General features: G+C 39.9%; 2 protein-coding genes across 4 annotated transcripts; one reads left to right on the forward strand and one right to left on the reverse strand.

The window, feature by feature from the left end:
• Positions 1 to 84: 84 nt before the first annotated feature.
• On the forward strand, positions 85 to 9,312 carry LOC136432563 (prostaglandin reductase 2-like). Its single transcript, XM_066423948.1, has 9 exons — positions 85 to 996; positions 5,227 to 5,342; positions 6,240 to 6,431; positions 6,933 to 7,103; positions 7,539 to 7,748; positions 8,024 to 8,145; positions 8,503 to 8,590; positions 8,826 to 8,865; positions 9,222 to 9,312. The coding sequence occupies exons 1-9, from the start codon at positions 957 to 959 to the stop codon at positions 9,287 to 9,289; spliced, it is 1,047 nt and encodes a 348-aa protein (XP_066280045.1). The 5' UTR covers positions 85 to 956; the 3' UTR covers positions 9,290 to 9,312.
• A 64-nt stretch (positions 9,313 to 9,376) lies between these two features.
• Positions 9,377 to 19,835, reverse strand: LOC136432562 (endoplasmic reticulum lectin 1-like). 3 transcript variants are annotated; one of them, XM_066423946.1, is made up of 14 exons: positions 19,577 to 19,835; positions 18,431 to 18,532; positions 17,881 to 17,961; positions 17,542 to 17,619; positions 17,337 to 17,388; positions 17,113 to 17,159; positions 16,245 to 16,468; positions 15,657 to 15,777; positions 15,000 to 15,059; positions 11,864 to 12,056; positions 11,093 to 11,270; positions 10,476 to 10,553; positions 10,255 to 10,327; positions 9,377 to 9,975 (listed from the first exon to the last, which is right to left on the reverse strand). In XM_066423946.1, exons 1-14 carry the CDS (start codon positions 19,742 to 19,744, stop codon positions 9,886 to 9,888), a joined length of 1,545 nt encoding a protein of 514 aa, XP_066280043.1. In that variant the 5' UTR covers positions 19,745 to 19,835; the 3' UTR covers positions 9,377 to 9,885. The 3 variants fall into 3 exon arrangements, with proteins under 3 accessions (XP_066280043.1, XP_066280040.1, XP_066280044.1); XM_066423943.1 differs by having other exon boundaries at positions 17,113 to 17,168; positions 17,340 to 17,388; positions 19,577 to 19,834; XM_066423947.1 differs by lacking the exon at positions 15,000 to 15,059 and having other exon boundaries at positions 17,113 to 17,168; positions 17,340 to 17,388; positions 19,577 to 19,834.

Below are 19,835 nucleotides of genomic sequence, written 5' to 3' on the forward strand. Positions count from 1 at the left end.
TCTGATTGGCCAATAGGGCCGTAATACAAAGGTATATACCATCAACAAAATGGGGGACTATGGTGCCACGTGGACAACACGCTACTCTTATAGCAACTACTCGTAAATGAAAAAAATGTTTAGACTACTTTCAAATAAAGTTGTTCAAAAAAATTCATCGAATATTGATGTAAGTGAAGCTTTGTTATAATGGTAAATATATATATATTTAAATAAACTCCCCTACAATTGTCGTAGTTCATTCCATATGTTAGCGTTATGCAGTGCCGAGAACTGGAAGTTGAGACATCCTTGCTCCAACTAAATATGATATTAGACCTAACGTAAGCATTAAAGAAAAACCCTTTACCTTAGCAAACACTTAGCATTACGAATGAACTAAACATGTTTCACTTCTTTTTGTGCGTTCCCGCCTTCAAGTTTCATGTGCGCTCCTTTCCAAACTTCTCTCAAACTTTCAAAGTTTTAATAAACTTTAAAAGAAAGAACTTTGAATTCTTGACCCATGTAACTCTGTCCGACTTTCATTTTAGAAATTTAACCATATATTTGCCTATTCCTTGCCAGTTCTATACAAGATACACGTGTTTCGTCTTGGTTTGTGCATTGGTCTGGGGGCCTCCAGTCTGGCTCTTTGGAATCAAACAAACTTTTCTTCTCAACGTACAGCCAAAAGTCCTCTAGCTTGAAAGATTCGAAGAAAAATCCTGTTGAAAATGAGGTGCTTTATACGACATGTTATTAGACGCATCGGAACTGTGCATATCTGGCCTATAAAATAATATTGCTACCTATCAACGGTCACCACACTGAGGTCTGACCCGGATACAGATGCCAGTAAGGTCCTGACTTCTGATCCCTAGCGGTTCAGAAAGAAAGGACAACCTCTGGACACTAGCTACTGGACACAGCTGTGCAGTTTCAGGAACCTGTCCGCTTGATCATCAGCAGCTAACATGTCCACAAACAGAAGAATTGTCCTTGCAAGCCGACCAGGTAAGTACTTAACTTTTCTTTAAGTGTGGAGACACCCCTACCAAATGTCTTATTTGTTGTAAAATACTTGGCTGCCTTTTTTGCGCAAGTATAATAACTGGCAAGAATTTTTTTTTGCCATGTAACGTTAGCTATAGGTTTTTCAATGATGTGTGTATCACAGGATTGTGACAGGAACAAAAAGTTTGGAAACTTGCATCTGATCAATTATTTCTCCACTGTTACTTTATCAATTGTACAGCATCATGCATCTCTAGAAAGCTTATTTCTTACACTAATGAGGTATCATTTTAAAGGAAATCAAACAAGGGTTTCAAAGATAATTTTTGATAGTACCTAAATGCTAAATCATTTAACAAAACAATGGGCATGTGATCAAGGGAAATTTTGGCACTTTTTTCTCACGACCTTTTTCCTCACATAAGTAGCCCTGGTGCTCTAACCAAGAATGTATGATCCTAATAATGTTATCTGAGGGTCTGCATGCCCTTTTTGAAAGTTTTTCGTTAAGCGTTACGAGCGATTTTATTTCACTGTTAATCATTGCCGGCTGCCCTGAATTTACCATTAAGCGTTATCAGTATATTGATTGTGAAGCTTTACTGGTCGTTTTAATAGACCCCTTTCCAAATACCGCGGCCATTTTGAATCCAGGGCGCGCGCACGTGATTCGAGCGCGGGAAAAGTCAACACCCGGTAAGACCAAGCCAGCGGTAAGGCGTCCCCAATAGAAACCAGCGTTGAGTTATCTTCGGCGGTCAGATGTTCTCCTCCTCGGTGAAATCCATCGATATATTTGCATGGCACAAGTAGATGATATTGTTGTGGAGACTTGGACTAGATATCGGCCAGTAAAATTGTGGATTTCTGCTACTTTTCCATAGTTTCTGCCGGGATGTTGAGCGCGCGCTACAGTGATAAAATGCTGATATGTTTACACCGCGTGCTTGTAATTTCCCTAATAATGTTAGCTAAAGTCGAGAAAAATCCCACAAAACATACACTTTTCGGATCATTTTAGCTTCGTTTAGGTATGAATATAACTCTTGAGCCTTTTGGCTGTTGTGACAATGCCAACATAATCTTGAAATTACGTTAGTTTGAGGGAGGGTCGTGTTTTCTGTGCAGCGTTACATCGACTTCGCTCAGCAATATTTGACATTTCCGCTGAATGCAATCCCACACACACAAAAAAACGTGAAAATATAGGCCTAGGCTTGAGTTCAATGTCCTTAAATATGGCAGCATTCCGGCGGCTTTTTGACGATCTTTTCGGATGCCAAGAATTTAGGCTTGAGGACTCTAAGTACGTGAGTGAAGGTGTGTTTTCCATTCTATCTGACGTTTCTTTAAATCATTTTGCGCGGCAATATCTCATATATCTGTTGGCCGGATGGAACCCAAAAAACGTTAAATAATATTGACTTGAGGACTGAAGGACCTCAGACCGATATTTTTCCTTTTGTTGTGGGGTTTCATCCTGTGGAAATCTAAAATATTTCCGCAAAAAGTAATGTAATGAAACGCTACAAAGAAAACACGCCCCCTGCTTCACTCACGAACTTCATCAAGCTAATCTTGGCACTGAAATATCGTCAAAGTCAAAGGAGCCACCGAAGTTCCGTCAAATTTTTATACTCGCAAAGCCCTCAAGCCTATATTTTCACGCTTCTGTAATATCATCAGACGGAAATTAAGATATTACGGCGCAAAGTGAAAACACTCCATCTTCACTCACGTACTTTAGGTTTTGATATTTCAGAAAACTCGTCAAAAGAAGCAGCCGAAATTCTGCTAAATTCCCCCCAAAAATTACCTTTAGCTCAAGCCTACATTTTCAGGTCTTTTTGTGTGGGATTGCATTCAGCGGAAATGTCAAATATCGCTTGCGGAGCGATGTAACAAGAGAGAAAGGAAAAGCTAGACAGAAAAGAAAGAAAGGATAGACAGAAACACGACCCCCTCTCAACGCGCGTTTTCCCAGGGGAAGTCACAACCGGTAAAATTCTGTATATTTCTATCTAAGTAGCTATAAGGATTCCAGCCCGAAAAGTGTATGCTTTACGGGGTTTTTCTCGACTTGTGAGTGAAGCAGGGGGCGTGTTTTCTTTGTAGCGTTTTATTACATCACTTTTTGCTTAAATATCTTAGATTTTCACAGGATGAAACCCCACAACAAAAGGAAAAATATCGGTCTGAGGTCCTTCAGTCCTCAAGTCAATATTATTTAACGTTTTTTGGGTTCCATCCGGCCAACAGATATCTGAAATATTGCCGCGCAAAATGATTTAAAGAAATGTCAGATAGAATGGAAAACACAACTTCACTCACGTACTTGGAGTCCTCAAGCCTAAATTCTTGGCATCCAAAAAGATCGTCAAAAAGCCGCCGGAATGCTGCCAAATTTGTACCCAAAAGGACATTGAACTCAAGTCTATATTTTCACGTATTTTTTTTTGTGGGATTGCATTCAACGGAAATGTCAAATATTGCTGAGCGAAGTCGATGTAACGCTGCACAGAAAACAAAACCCTCCCTCAAACTAACGTAATTTCAAGATGATGTTGGCATTGTCACGACAGCCAAAAGGCTCAAGAGTTATATTCATACCTAAACGAAGCTAAAATGATCCGAAAAGTGTATGTTTTGTGGGATTTTTCTCGACTTTAGCTAACATTATTAGGGAAACTACAAGCACGCGGTGTAAACATATTAGCATTCTATCACTGTAGCGCCGCTCAACATCCCGGCAGAAACTATGGAAAAGTAGCAGAAATTCACAATTTTACTGGCCGATATCTAGTCCAAGTCTCCACAACAATATCATCTACTTGTGCCATGCAAATATATCGATGGATTTCACCGAGGAGGAGAACATCTGACCGCCGAAGATAACTCAACGCTGGTTTCTATTGGGAACGCCTTACCGCTGGCTTGTGGACTTACCGGGTGTTGACTTTTCCCGCGCTCGAATCACGTGCGCGCGCCCAGGATTCAAAATGGCCGCGGTATTTGGAAAGGGGTCTATTCTACGTAGCGTGTTATTTGTCATCCTGAATTCAACGTGAAGCGTTATTGAGTAATTCCTTGTTACGCAGTAAATAGCGTTTCAGTGAGTCAAGATTTCAAAATTTTCTCTGGGGAGCACGCGGCTCCAGCGAAAATATGTCGGGAGGGCGCCCCCACCCCAAAAAAATTCAAGCTGAAACACTTCTGTCTGTTTTTCACTCTACCAGCAAAGTTTTCCCCTCAAAATTCAGGAAATTAAGCATTTCAGGGTTCAAGATTTTAAAATTTTCCCGGCCGGGTACATGTAGGGCCTCCGTCGAAAAATATTGTCAGGAGGGCGTCGCCCCCCAAAGCTCAAGCTGAAACTCTTCTGTATTTTTTCACAAACAGCTGCAGCGATATCATTAAACTTAACTTACATCACCAGTAATATTTGACCGTCGAAATGCAAGAAATAGTGTTTCAACGTGTCACAAATTTTCCCTGGGAGCATGTCGCAGCTCTGGCGAGGTCTCAAAAATCAAGCTGAAACTGTTCTTTTTTTTCTCTTACAAATAGAGATGTCATAAAACTTAACAAAATTCCCCCCTCAGAATGTAGGAAATAGCGTTTCAGAGGATCAAGATTTCAAAATGTTCCTGGGACCCCCCTATTATTGTCGCGATCAGGAACGTTTAGTCCCACCATTATGAAATTTCCTGTCGCTGCTGAATTTAAAGGGTTTGGAGCAGGCGTGAAAGAATACATGGCGTACCAGGTCTCTTGCCACAAGATCAGGATGACGAGTGGCAATCAACCATCGTCTTCAGGGGTATCTCAATGTTCTAAATCTGCTGAATTTACCGTTTATAAGCGTTGTCGGCCGGCCTGAATTTACCGTTAAACGTTATCGGCCGGCCTGAATTTACCGTTAAGTGTTGCCAGGACCCATGCAGACCCTCTTATCTGTGGCGAGCAAGTAGTGTGGCAACATGACATGACAGCCCAGGTTATGAGGTCAATGGAAGAGGCTACTAATTCACAGGGTGGTATTGTTTTCGGTTTGTCTGTAAGCCACAGTGTTTAAAGTTTTTTCTGCTGGTCACCTGCACTGTAGAGTGACAGGAAGTGATCCATGGACACAAATTAGATTAGTAAACTACAATTAAACAAGAGATACGAGAAACTAAATATTTCCAAAGTCGTGAGTTCTTCAAACTTTTGTCGTTGTTGTAATGACAGGTGCGAACAATGAGCCAAGACTTGAGAACTTCCGCACAGAGGATTGTGGGTATCCTGTGGTGCAGGATGGACAGATTCTGGCCAAGACTCTGTTCCTGTCTGTGGATCCATATATGGTAGGGTTAACCACCCTCATTAAATCAGGACCCCTATCGCTCCACGTTACTACGCTCACATAGGGGCCCTGATATTCACCGCCAATAGACATGGTGCTGGCGCCTTTACTGACGGTTGCTCATGAAGAATTAATGAGCTATCCTTATTTGGCGGTTAATTTGTTCTGAACCTAAAGTAAAGATGTGAGACGTAACCTGATTGGTTGATAGCTTCCAAGCGTTCTTTGCGCCTTTGCTTCAGATGAGATCAAACAGCCCCTCTGATTGGCTGAAGCTGTTTTGGTGGTGACATTGCCAGAACCATGTCTGCCGGCGGTGAATATCAGGGCCCCTATGCGAAGGTAGTAACGTGGAGCGATAGGGGTCCTGATTTAATGATACCCCTATGCGAGCGTAGTAACCTGGAGCGATAGGGGTCCTGATTTAATGATACCCCTATGCGAGCATAGTAACGTGGAGCGATAGGGGTCCTGATTTAATGAGGGTGGGGTTAACTAACTGTTGTATCTTGAATAAGAGGAGATTAGGCAAGTCTAAAAGGATAGAAAACAATTTACGTATGACTTGATGATACATTTTTCTTGATTTGTCTACTGCAGGTGCTATGGTCATTTTATACCTCAACACTTTTACTGGTTTTATTTAGATAATGATGCTGTTTTCGAATTTCTTCCATTACAGTTGTTTGTTTGAAGTGACTACATGCATCATTTGTATTGTCTTTAATCTTCTCCCTGCAGCCTAAACCAGCAATACGACTTGGTCAATGGTTAAATGCTGAGTAGTATGTAAAAATTGTTTATGTTTGAGTTTTGAAGTTTAATTCTAAACTTCAACTACTTCTCAGTACATCCTAATGTGTGGTCACCTGTCCATTGTCCCATCCCCACATGACAGAGATGCAGGATGAACGAGGACACAGGTGCACACTACCTGTCACCATGGCAACTGGACCACGCCTGTGAGGGTGGGGGAGTGGGGGTTGTCACAGACAGCAAGCACAAGGACTTTCACACTGGAGACTTTGTGGAGTCTTTCAACTGGCCCTGGCAGAACTACAGCCTGGTATCAGCCGCTGGTCTCAGAAAGGTATCATTTTGTGTCAAACACCTGTCTTTTCTAATCAAATCATGCAACAAAATATTGTAATCAGAACATATAAATCAAAGTTTAGTTGTCACTGACTCTCGAGGCAGCATACTTGATATTTGCAAGTAAACAGATAGGGAAAGACAAATACTGTACATAGGTACTGTAATGGCAATTTACACATTACTAGTTTGAATACAATGTTACTAGCTAACAATCATCAAAAATCAGTCTTGCAATCCAAGTAACATCGTTAAGTCACCAATCAAAGTAGATAGTGTATCACATGGAAAATGAGATGAAAAGATTTCCACCTTTGTTATGAATTGATAAAAGCTCAACAAAACAAACAAACAAACAGCAAACAAAAATGGAAAACAGGAAAGCAAACCTTCCTATCAGGTAGCAGTTTTTATTTCCTATTATGACAGATCTATAGTTGTTAGGATAACTCACTGACTCAAATGGTGATTTTGGAGACATTTGATTCTTCCATTCCAGCTGGATCCTGCCCTCCTCGGAGGCCAGCTGTCCCTTTCTCAGGGTGCTCTTGGGATGCCTGGAGCCACCGCCCTGCTGGGTGTCCGAGAGAAAGGTCATGTGATGCCGGGAGCCAATCAGACGTTTCTTGTGAGTGGAGCGGCAGGGGCTTGTGGTTCTCTAGCTGGACAGGTGATTTTTTTTCATTATGTGAAATTTAAATATTGTTTTGTGCAACTTGTATTCACATCTTGATGTGAACTATGACTTGAGAGAACTGACAATTTTGTATTGTCAAAGTCTTTATTTTTTCAAGCAGCATGTAATACTATATAGGTCACCAGTCAGTTTATATAATAGACTGTGAACAGTAACCAAACATTCCCCTCAATAACTGACCCCTTTACTCACTCACTCAGTCCACCTTTTAACTTTTGCTCTATGGCAGTATGCTCAAAATGTGTGAATTTTGGGGCCTGTCTCCCATTTAGTACCGGTATACATAGTGACTTATAGTACACAGGAGAGATCTGAAAAACATCCTTTTTTGCTCAATTTTGATACCTGTCAACTTTGTGTGGGGACAACAGTGATGAAATAACAATGTGTTGTGTTTATCTCAAACAGATAGCGAGACTGGAGGGTGCCACCCATGTTGTTGGAATCTGTGGTTCTGAGGAGAAGTGTCGTCTGCTGAGGGAGGAGCTTGGCTTCGACCATGCTGTGAACTACAGGACAGACAACGTGGCGGACAGACTGAAGAAATGCTGTCCACGGGGGATTGATACCTACTTCGATAATGTAGGAGGAGAAATCAGCGAAACTGTTATAAAACAGGTGTGTGTCTTATTATGATATCATAGTGTATTACACAAGGAACTAGGCTCACCACAATGATCTGACTTACATGGAAATGGTGTTCATGACCAAAATCTATTGAAATACATACCTTATATCTCTTATCTTATACTCAGAGGCACATCATATTTAGCTGACTCTGGCCATAGATGTGTTAAATTCAAGGCATTGGCGAGGTTAATGTTGCCGTTTTCTGATATTATCTTTGTAAATCTTCTTTCATGTACCTTGTTTGCTGCCATGTATTTGCTCAGATGAATGAAGGGTCCCATGTGATCCTGTGTGGCCAGATCAGTGAGTACAACAAAGATGTTCCCTACCCTCCTCCCATCCCACAAGTGGTGACAGACATTCTCAAGGACAGGAACATTACAAGGTTAGTGCTACCGGTACTTTATATGTCTTTGAACATGTAAAAAGACACATAATATCTAAGCATTGTTCCTGTAAAGTGAGAAAATGTGTGCATTTCCCAAGAGCACAAGATTACTAGTAGGGTATGTCAGGAGATTGAACCCAGTACGTTATGATTCTGGACTAAACACTTGAACTAGTACACTACTTAGTACATGATGGCATTGGCCAAGCTATATCAAAAAGAGGAATGCTTTTTACTTGATATCCCAAATGCTCTTTTTTGCATCTGATACAAATCAATGTACATTGTACATGTAATTCCTAACTTTGTTTCAAAACCTTCCTGATAATTTTGATGTAATGTTTTGCCCCACAGGGAAAGGTTCTTGCTGCTTAACTACCAGGACAAGTTTGAAGAGTCGTTGGTCCAGTTGGCAAAATGGTTCCATGAGGGGAAACTGAAAGTAAGATGTCCAACTTGCCTATCATTCATATGACAAAGTTATATAATGTTGGGAACCAAAGGATTGTTCCTTACATACAAAACTTGTGTAAGTGCATTTTTTGTAAGTTCTCAGTTGTATGGGAAGTTAAGAGGAACTGCAATGTCTTTGTTTCACCACTCCACATGTACACCATTTCTGGTCTATCCTATATCAGCTGGTTGTGTGTGTGACTGATGTAATGTTGCCTTTACAGGTGAAGGAGACTGTGATGGAAGGGATTGAGAAAACTGGAGGTAAGGAAAGACTCGACCCAGTCTGTGTTTGTCTTTTTGCATTATAATCCCATATCCCACCTGCACAGATACATATTGGTTGATCCACAGGGACAGTCTGAGTTAGCCTCTACCAGGCTCCAGAGGCGGCTGGAAAGGGTAGAAATTGGCCAAATAGACAGATAACATGCTAAAGGAGTAAGGCCACTATAGGAGCACAGTTGGCCACATCTGTCTATTTGGCCAATTTCTATTTCTACTCTACCCTGGTGGGGGCTAGGTCTAATGTCTTTTGAGTGGTTGTCTTGATACATCTTCAATCTTTGAGTTAAACATCTTTTCCCATTTGAAGAACTTGTTTTTCTTTACTTTCACAGAGGCATTTGTGTCCTTGATGAAAGGAGGAAATGTTGGCAAGATGATTGTTCATGTGGCTGACCCCTGACCTCCATCCAGTCAGTAGTCCATTACAGTATTCTTTTCCTGATGAAATATTTTAAGAAGATATTGAAAAAAGACCAAGAAGCCAGTGTTATTGTTGTAGATATATATTGTCACAGAGAAAAATGTACAATAAATCTTTGCTATTAGAAGGCATCTGTACAGATCATGCTTCAAGCTTTATAAAGATAATTAATTATCAAGAGAATATTTTCAGTGCTTAATTGTCATTTAACCCAATTTTTGCTAGAAACCCATGGAGCAGTAGTTGCGTGCATTTTCTTTCCAGAAAATTGTTTTCATGTGGCACAACTCCCACTTCACAATGAGTTAGTACAGTTGGATTGAATGACAATTTAGCTGCAATAGGTTCACTTCCTGAGCATTTACAAAATAGGATAGTAGATAAGTAGACAATAACAAATCCAGCAGCCAGAAGTCAACGTAAAACAAACCTCAACAAAGAGAAATGAGCCATGTCATCACCTGTTAGCACACAGAAGATGAAATAGACATTTCAATTTTGTTGAGAAATTAAAAATACATCTTAAACCCATATTAAGTCTTGAAATGATAGAGTAAGATCCTATCTAATGTACATTATGGTCCTTTGACTGTATCTGTCGGCACGGACAGAAGGCCGTTTTCGTCAGCAGTGTCCAACAGGGAGCAGATGATGGGAGACTCCACCTAGTGATGGGCAACATTAATGCAGTCAGATAATAGTCAAAAGGTAGTCACTGACAGGCTAACTGGATGGAGGGATACCGATAGTAAAGTAAGGTAAAGCAGTCATCCTCAATTGAGGTAAAGCATGATGCTTCTCAAGTATCTAGTAGTAGTGCAATGTAGCTTCACTACAGAAAAGACTTACAGAGCAAATAAATTTTTTGCAAAGCTGGTAAACAAGACCCTCATAGCCATTTACTGAATAGCTGTAGAAAATGTATGAAGTAGACAGAAACTCACCCCAAGGATGTATTCACAAGTGTTGGGCTCAATCAGGTAGATGGTCACAGAGTGCTGGTCTGATACCTTACATCTGTGGGAAGTCAGGACAAAAACAAAGTGAGCTAGGAAGGCTGCAAGTTGTATGCTTAATACAGCCTAATTTTTATTAATGTTACTGTGTTAGTAAGAGAAACAACATCGCAATGTCCTGTTCTATCTCCCATAAGGGGGAAACTTACTTCATTTTGACCAGCACCTCCCTGGGTCGTCCTGTCACATCACACATGTCACCATGACCGTAGTAGTGAGTCACCATCCTGAAGGATACAAACAGCAGATCTTACAGTTACTGTAAAAAGTTACTGTTAGTATCTAGTATTTGTTTAATATATACTGATGGGGGTTCCCTGACACAGGTGGGCAGCAGTCTGATAGTCTTCACACTGTCTTTCCAAGCTGCTCTGGCCTGGGGATCCATGAATCTGAAAATACTTCCTCTGCCCACCTACCCTCTTGTTTCAACTGCGAACTTAAAACTGTCGTGAACACCAAATCTGCACAATGACCAAAAATCACAAGCTAGTTTTTGTGTATTTCTTGTCTGTCTTGTGTTTAATCACTGTTTACCAATTTACCAACTATCCCTAACTGAAGCTACATGTAGGTACTCATGTTCACCTGAGTGAAGTAAGAAAATTTGTGAAAAAAAGGGCCTTTTCTAATGGCAGAACGTCAACGGGACAAGTCAGGGGACCCAGGATTCGAACCCAGCACCTCTTGGCCAAACACCCTGTCATTTCGCCACCGTGACGCCAAGATGTGGATTTACTGTGAGTTGATATGAAGGAGAACTGACCTGACTTTGCCGTCCTCCCTGTTCCTCCTGGGCGTGGCCTGGCCGGGGTTCTCCTTGGCCCAGTCCAGGTGTTCCTGTTTGTTCCAGGTGCCGATAGAGATGACGGTGTTTCCCAACTTCTGGTCTTCATGGTACTGGTGGACATGCTTACCATAGCAGAACTCATGTTTCCACCAGCCTACACAACAACAAATACTGAATCAGATATCATGACTCAGTCGAAGAATTGTCTGTTTTCAATAAGCCTTCAAGATTACTTAACATTCCACCACTACGTAGCATTACGTTTAATCAAAAATTTAATGTTTAGTCTTTTTTTGTAACAGTTTTCCAAATATTACAATAACGATTCTGTCCGCAATATCATTCGTATCTTTCTCCAGTAAGGTCCCAATCTATAATTTTCTTACAGCATCCACAATTCTTAGTTACCCATTGTTTATCTATTTAATTTATAAATCTTGTAAATATGTATGGGTAGTCTGTTCAGCCGTATTGGGCCCATTTTCAAGGGAGCGCAGGTTAACAAATACAAATAAGGAGGTCATGAATAATACATGTGAAATAAAATTCAATAATAACTGTACAAACAGATTATACTGTACAAATCAAATGAACAATGATGATAGTAAATTATAAATATGCTAACAATAAATCATAAATTATTGCACTTCTCTTAGTAACTATTGTTGATTATTATTTGCTGTGACCAGCAGTTCCACGTACCATATTCTAACAGAAGCCTGAAAAGTAGTTTGAGTATTGCCTGACCTGTTCCACCCTTAAGACAGTACTCCCCCCTGAGGAACTCCTCTAACAGCTGTTTGTCTGTCAGGGATGTGATCTTGAAGCCCTTTGAGGACTGCTCGCTGGAGCTGGAGCTGGAGCTGGCCTGTGTGGGGAGTCTACTAGGCAACTTGGCCTTCAGCGGTCCGGAATCAACAGGTCCTGTCGGATCCTGCTTCTACACAGAGAACAGAAGGGAAACTCTGTGTTTAAGTTACAGACATCCAGGGCTGTCTCCAGGACCTATCCCTCCGTCTAGGGATAGATATTTGCTTGTCGGGATGGAAAACAATTTTACCCCATCCGTCCCAAAATCTGAACTTCATGGTATTAAATTGATGAAAATGTATGTTTGTAAGCTTGAAATTACAGATTTAACAACATAAATCAACTAGAGTTCCACAAACACATTATTTTCGCCAAATAATCAAGGCTTATTATGGAAAGTGATTTATATTTACGTGCCTATCACCCCCTGCAAATTTGATCATGCACCATACCATTTGGACGTTATGATTGGGCGAATGAGTCCAGTTAAGATAGGGTTAAAAATCATTTGGTGGTACAGGACTAGTATATGTGTAGAGTGTGCTGATATATGTTATAACTGGTCATGAAAAAATATGAGTATGTTGATATTATATGGGCCACAAAGGTTCGATATGGCAGTGTTGAAAGTTGAAAGTGATGATGAAATAGTACAGTCAAAACATATGAATAGAACAAATCTGGCACGTTTTTAGGTGTTTCTAGTCAGGCTTTCTATTTTGTCCCTATTTCGTTATGTCGCCAACCGTGTTGAACAAAAATGCTTAAACTGAACGCGTCAAAACCCAGCAGGACCCACACCTCTGCTTGGAGAATAGTTTATTTATTTGACCTACATGTACGTTTATGCAAGGCTATCTGTTTACATGACCTGACACTGCCCCATGTCCCATTGAAAGGCAGTGGTTTAACAAACTTTCCTTACTAATTATGCAAATAAGCTCCTTATTTGCATAATTAGTCATTGATTATGTAAATCACCATCCGAGCTCTCTACATACCAAACATCACGACGATCTGTCGGCCCATTCTCAAGTTATTCATGTCCGAATGTCAAAACAAAAACACCCACTGCGGTTCTTAACAAGCCGCTAGGGGGCCAAAATTTACAGAACTTACCTTCTGTGGCATGAACTATCTACCACACAAAAATCATGACCATAGCATTTTCAGAAAATATGCCCCTAAATTTTGAAGCTCTACTGCAGTACCTTTGGTACCCGCTAGAAGGCCCATTATCGAACTTGACCTTCCTTTCGGTAAATCCTACCCATCCACTTAATATCATAAGGATCCATCAACAGCTTCTCGAGTTATGCTGGCGACATACAAATACACATCCACACAAAGCCCGCTGCAGTACCGACGGAAAATACCAGGGTAACCATTTTTGAACTTGACCTCCATTTCTATAACATCTACACACCTGCAAAAAATCATGAAGATCCATCAACGTTTCCGTCACTTTTTTTGCCTACATACAAACACAAAAAAATGCTAAGTCCGCTGCAGTACTATTGAAAAACGCAAGGTAAACCATTTTCGAACTTGACCTTCCTTTACACAACCACTACACACCTACCAAAAATCATAAAGATTCATTGAAGTTTTCTTGAGTTATGCTCCTGACATACATTCAGACCCACCCAACAGATTTTTCAACCGAAAACATGATCTTCTCCGAGTACAAGTACTCGGCGAAGATAACAACATGGGCTACAAACAATGAGCCCCGCAGACATCTGTAATCTCTTTCCCTTGCCCAATGTTTGCTGGTTGACTACTCTTTCATTGCACTGTTATCACTACCATAGAGGAGGTCAAGGTATTGTTATTATCACTATGCTGTGAATCTCTCCCTCACTGTGTTTATTGTTGCTGTGGTTCATCTATTTTTGTAACAGACTGATAACAACGACCACAACCAAACAAACTGACAAACATCTCAATTTGACTTTACAACAATTGTCCTTGGCAAGCTGGTACAAGACAGCATTACGCTTCAAAACAACAAGCTGAGGATGATACCATTGGCTTTTTTGGAGAGGAGGTATCTGCCCTTGAAATTAAATATGAGATTGCAGGAAAGAGTAAAAACAACTCAATTTCAAAAAGTCATAGACGAAGTAACATCTTCCATCTCATTACTTGATTCAAAAAGTTAGTGTATACAGTAAGATCCTCCAGAATTATGTGTACTAATGATAACTAATCAGAAATTGGTCTTGTCATCTAAGTTCTAACTTCTAAAGATTACATATCATTTAGTGCATGTCAACATAGTTATGTGCAACAATTATATATATATTCTAATGTCAATGAAGAGACTTGTGTCCATGCCCGCATAAAGAGAAGAAAGCCCGACACCAGAGCAAAACCACTTTTAACAACTTATAGTTGAAACAACATGAGAAGGTTAAAACAAATCATATGATCTACATTCATATGATCTACATTCAAAAGAAACTATATCCATATAGCAAGGTCAACAGCTGGCATCCAGAACAACATGTTTGTAGCTGTTATTTCCCCTGACAGCTGTTGGCCTTGTAAAGGAGCACTACTGTCCTTGGGGCTAATGTTACATCTAAACAGCCCTAGCTGAACATCTGGCACTTCTAAGAAGACAGCCTAAAAATAGTGAGAGATCTAGAAGCAGGGCTTGTAATAGAATTGAAGCTGCACAGGTATTAATGATGTCTACCTGCACCTAACCTGCACCTGCTAATACACTGAGTAGTATACATGAGTATGTGGATTTTTGTTTGCTAGACTGAATATTTCATACCAAACAATGAATTGAAATAATTCCTCAACAGTTTCCAGTGTGTTTAAAATTTACAATGACAAACAGACAACCTTCAAACATTGTCTTCCTGAAATGGGAAGAAACTGAGCAATGCAGGTAAGGTTTGTCTAGTGCAGGTGATTTTGAAGGGTACCTGCACTAGAGTAGGCATGCTGAAGAAAGGCATTTGAGCCCTATAGAGGAGAGACTAAGGACAGGAGAAGAACCGAACACCATCTCAAAACTGCCGCAACACCCTGTAGGTTTGTCCTGTAACTGAAGTACCTTCTGGTAAGGGTCAACTCTTTTGAATACCACATTTCCAGCACCACTCCTTTGCCTTGCCTGGGGAAATATGCAATTTTTTGTGAAACATGCACATGTGTCTGCGGTTAGGCTATGAAGGAAAGAGAACATAATACAGCGGTGAAGGATGATTCAACTTATTGATGATAACACAGAGTAAGACAGAATACAGTCAACAACAGATTACATGGATAATTTGTTATTTTATGAATTGTGTGTATTTGTATATGAGTTATTCTATGTATTGTGTGTATTTGTTATGACAACACAAAAACGGAAAGAAAAAGAAGTCCCCTTGATGTGACTGTGACCAACCAACTTCCCTTGAGTAACTGTTTGCAGTACCTTCCTTGTGATACATGTAATCTTTTAGTAAGTGTCAGACTGTAGTACCAGCCTGAATAGCTAGGTGTCATTAGGTAGTAGATAGTTCATAATAGCCTTGATAGAAAGATCTTGAAACCAGCATAAACCAACATGTCAAATTTAAAAAAAATCTGTATCAGATATGCCACTCAAAGTTTGTGTTAGTACGTATACCCAACAAATGTATTTTAGCTACTCCTGCATTGTCAAATATTGGTAGCTCATATTGGCCATTCAATGGTTACTGTGACAGATCTTGTATTTACTTACCCTTTGACTTTGGGTCTGCATCTGCTGAGACTCTTTCTCCACTTGCTGTAAGATTTTGGGTTTGATGGGGGCGTCATGAATGGCATGGCAGTGGATGCCGTTCACAGGGGTGTCTTTTTGTCTGATATAATCAATAGAAAACAACTTGCAATGTGATATTATATATTGCAAGAATTTACAAATGAGCATCAAGTAATTTACTTTTACTTACTAACAAAATGACTCTCATTTGTCTGAGCAAGTACAAAAAAAATTGTACTGCTCCAGGATAAGAAATAAACCTTCCCGGAGTAAATCTCTAAAAACACTATTTCCTGCAATTTTCAAATTTCAAACGGCTTTGTTTCAATCTTGCGGCTGTTTTGGTAGTACATGCATTATTGACAATCTAAATCAACCTCGACGCAAACTTCCGCTGATTTTCTGGAGATCTTTGCAACATTCCAAGCTCTGTATCTTTACGCACTGTTTTTTGTCCATCAAAGATGGTGGAGAAGACAGAATTTTTGTCCATCATGAGCGGCAAAAGTCCATCAAATGTTGGACGCTGGTTAGAACACAGTACCACCCACAATGCCACTAACCCACCTGTAGTCAGGGTGTCGGCAGAGGAGCGGGGTGAAGACGATGATCTCGTAGTTACACGTCGTCACCTCCTCAACGGAGACTATTTCATTTTTAGAGTCAGGGTGACACATGTAGAGGAGGAGGGCTGTTCTGGGCACCTCTGACTTCAGGTCACATGGCGTCCCATCCGACATGTACTCTGGGAAAAATGGCATGTCTATACCATCCAGCTTTCTGTATGGTACCTATATATGCATAAATGGCAACAAAAATGCAGGGATTGAAGACTACTATGCCTGGCCTGTTATGCGTTATTCATACATTTCCATTTAAAACAATAATAACTATTTGCTAGCAAATATGGACAGGTTCATGTTTTAGTGTTCATGTTTTTGTCGTGGGAAAGTTGTAAGTATAAAATGTAGGTGACATAACTTGTAGGAGTAAACATTACATGTTGTTATTGAGTACAATATATTCATATCATGAGGTGGTACTGAAGCGCTGACTAGTAATCCATGATAGTACTGCAGGCAGGAATTGCCTAAAAAAGATTTGACGGAATGCGTAGGTAACCAAAAGGTTGTCAGGATCCAAAGATGGCGCCCATCGATGTGGGCAATCGCAAAACAGATTTCATTTATTGCAAGCCTAAGGGCTGAAAAGATCTCAGTAAGGGCCTGATCACATCCGTCATGCGATCCTCTCACACAATCGCATATTTGGGATAGTCGTGCATGTGTCATACAAAATTCAGCTGTCTTGTTACAGAAACGGCTGCTCTAGATCTGTCATAGACTGCTTGAAATTTCTATGATAACAAAATAATACAACAACAATCAATGTGACATATTTTCCAGTGCTAATCAGTGATGTGATTGGTACCCACCATCTCTGTTTTGCCCTGTTTTCCTTCCTCCGGTGGAGGTTTCTGTGTACCGGTACCTACAATGAAAAAACGACACAGTTTTGCTATCATTACCAGCCTGATATAGGTAAAAATACAACACAGGACATTGATGGAAAACATCAAGAACATCATCCTACAACACTAGACACGAAAATATAAACATTATAATTCCAACTGGTTTATATTTTTCAAATCAACAAGCATACCTTCTGCACTTTGAAATCTTCCCAGATAATATTCTTGCAGTTTTATTTTCTGTAAATCCAATGGCAAAAAAAATTGTCATTCACGTAAAACATCACCAACATAGATGTAATGTACAAAAAACATGCATTTTTCAAATTACGTCACACAAAGATCTTGAAAAGAAAAGGCCATTTTTTAAATATCTTTTCAGTAATGACTTACCTTCCCTGTTTCCTTCTCCTCATGATATTGCCTGATATACTTTCCATGACACAGTTCGTAAGTCCAGTAAGTCTCTATCTGTAAGGGCAGTAGCAACAATACATGTAGGTACCATCAACAAGTAAGCTACCCTACACTTTAATGTGCCCACCATGGCCCAACAATGAACACTCCAGAATGATATACATGTACAACTAAAAACCATAAGACCCATTTGCATTATCAATCATTTAAGAGCATCAGGGTCTGATGCAAGGCGGCTGCAAACATGCAAGCTAAGTCTCGCTAGGTTTGTGTATTTGCATTATGTAAGACATTAAGATCATTTTGGTCATATACCCTATATGTGCAGCTGACTTGTCTGTATATGGGTTTCATCAGCTCTGCTGCACTGGGACCAAGGTATTCTTCATCTGAATCCTGGATGGAAATAGATGGATAAAAATGTAAGAAATAAAGCAGCAAAATGTTACAACATAGATGGTGGCAAGGTAGCCTTATGGTCAGGGTTGTGGACTAAGAATCTAGAAGTTAAATATGTTTGAATGTCTATTAGAAGGCCCCAATGTTGTGCGCTTGGGAAAGACATGGTATCAATAAAGAGTAGGGGTCCATCCTGGTGTGAAGTTCCTGGTTGAAAGCGAAAGATCATACTAAAACATTTGTGCTAGCTTTTCTGAGAATTGTTTTTAGAATAATTTTGTCTCCACAAGAGTACAATATTTGAGAATCATTCCATTTTTTTATATTGGCCATTTTCTTCCTAACAGCAAAATCCTGAAATAGTGAATTATTAGACTACGACTTCCCTTACTACTACACGACTGATTTGACACCACACTTAAAGCTTTTTCTGAAAGATTTTAGAAATTGCAAATGTAATATTTACCTCAGTCTCTGACAAAGGCACTGGAAGTGTACAGCGATACCTCTCGTTATCTGCAGTCGACACTTCAATGGCTTCTGCTATTCTGCTCCCTGGTGGAGGTGACTGGAAAAAATGTACAACAATTTGTGAAGAGCATGTTATATAATATTCATATCTGCTTTCTGCTCTAGTTATATGTGGAATGATAGATGATATCAGCACAGTTAGCACAACTCAATCTCATGTGTGTGAATCTATTTATTAAACCACATGTTTATGTACTTAAAAATGTTAAATGTTCGCACTGGTTTTATTTTTACTGTGTCCTCTTCCCCGCAAATATGCATTTCCAATGTCTTACTACTAAATACATGCACTGTTTTGAAGAACAGTTTCAACTGTGAACTTAACACACACAGAAAATATTTCTTCTTCTACAGCGAAATTAATTGCCCAAAAAATAAATGAATTTACTGCATGACTTTTGTGGTGCTTAGTACTGCTCACTTGTTGTATATGTACGACAATTCCATTATGTGTCAAATACAATGTTGTAAATGCAGCATGAACTGAACTGCAAAACCTTGAAGCTCAACTACATGTGTTTGTAAAATATATGTTTAAAAAATACTGGAACTTTAATTGTGTTTTCATTTTGCATGCAATGCCCAGTGGTGGCTGAATCACTCAGCTATGCATATGAGCATCAATCTAAGTACCCTTATGTTATTCTATCAACCAATCAACTTGCTTGCTGCAACTCAGCTATGTAATCAATAATTTAAGAATAGTTAATTTGATGTCTGCATCACAAGGACTTTAGATAACAAAGGTTACGATCACAAAAGGCTGGTCACAGGTGTCGTGTGGACATCTGGAAGATATGCAAGGGATTTAAGCAAAGATAACGACACACCAACGTACGGCTGCCACGTAATGCCAACAACCCGGAAGCTGCCGTTCATTATGTAAACTAACCATATTTGCGTGTACCTAAAACTGCAAAATGCACAGCTCACACATTCTGACGAAACGTGTATAAAACAAAGTTGCATTTTAATATCTATAAATCATTGTGTACCTGACACTTCCCCCAAGTTTGGCACGATTTTATACACACTGATACACAATAATTTCAACACAACAAGACGAACAGGTGTTTCTCACCTCCAACTCAGGACCGGGCCAACTAAGATGAAACAGAACGCTGTCATCAAACTGGTTAAAACCGCAGACCGTTAGCACAAGGGCACTCCAACCAAATATGTACAACATCTTCATGTTCCAAACTGTCCATATATACACGGGAACACGGAACACGACCTTCCAGTCCATGGTAAAGTGATTAAATGTGAAGTTGTAAACAGGAAAATTTGATGTTGGGAGCCATCTTGCCACGTTTAACCTCCCATCATTCTCTGCGCGT

This window comes from Branchiostoma lanceolatum, chromosome 4 (assembly GCF_035083965.1).
Source record: "Branchiostoma lanceolatum isolate klBraLanc5 chromosome 4, klBraLanc5.hap2, whole genome shotgun sequence".
NCBI lineage: Eukaryota > Metazoa > Chordata > Leptocardii > Amphioxiformes > Branchiostomatidae > Branchiostoma > Branchiostoma lanceolatum.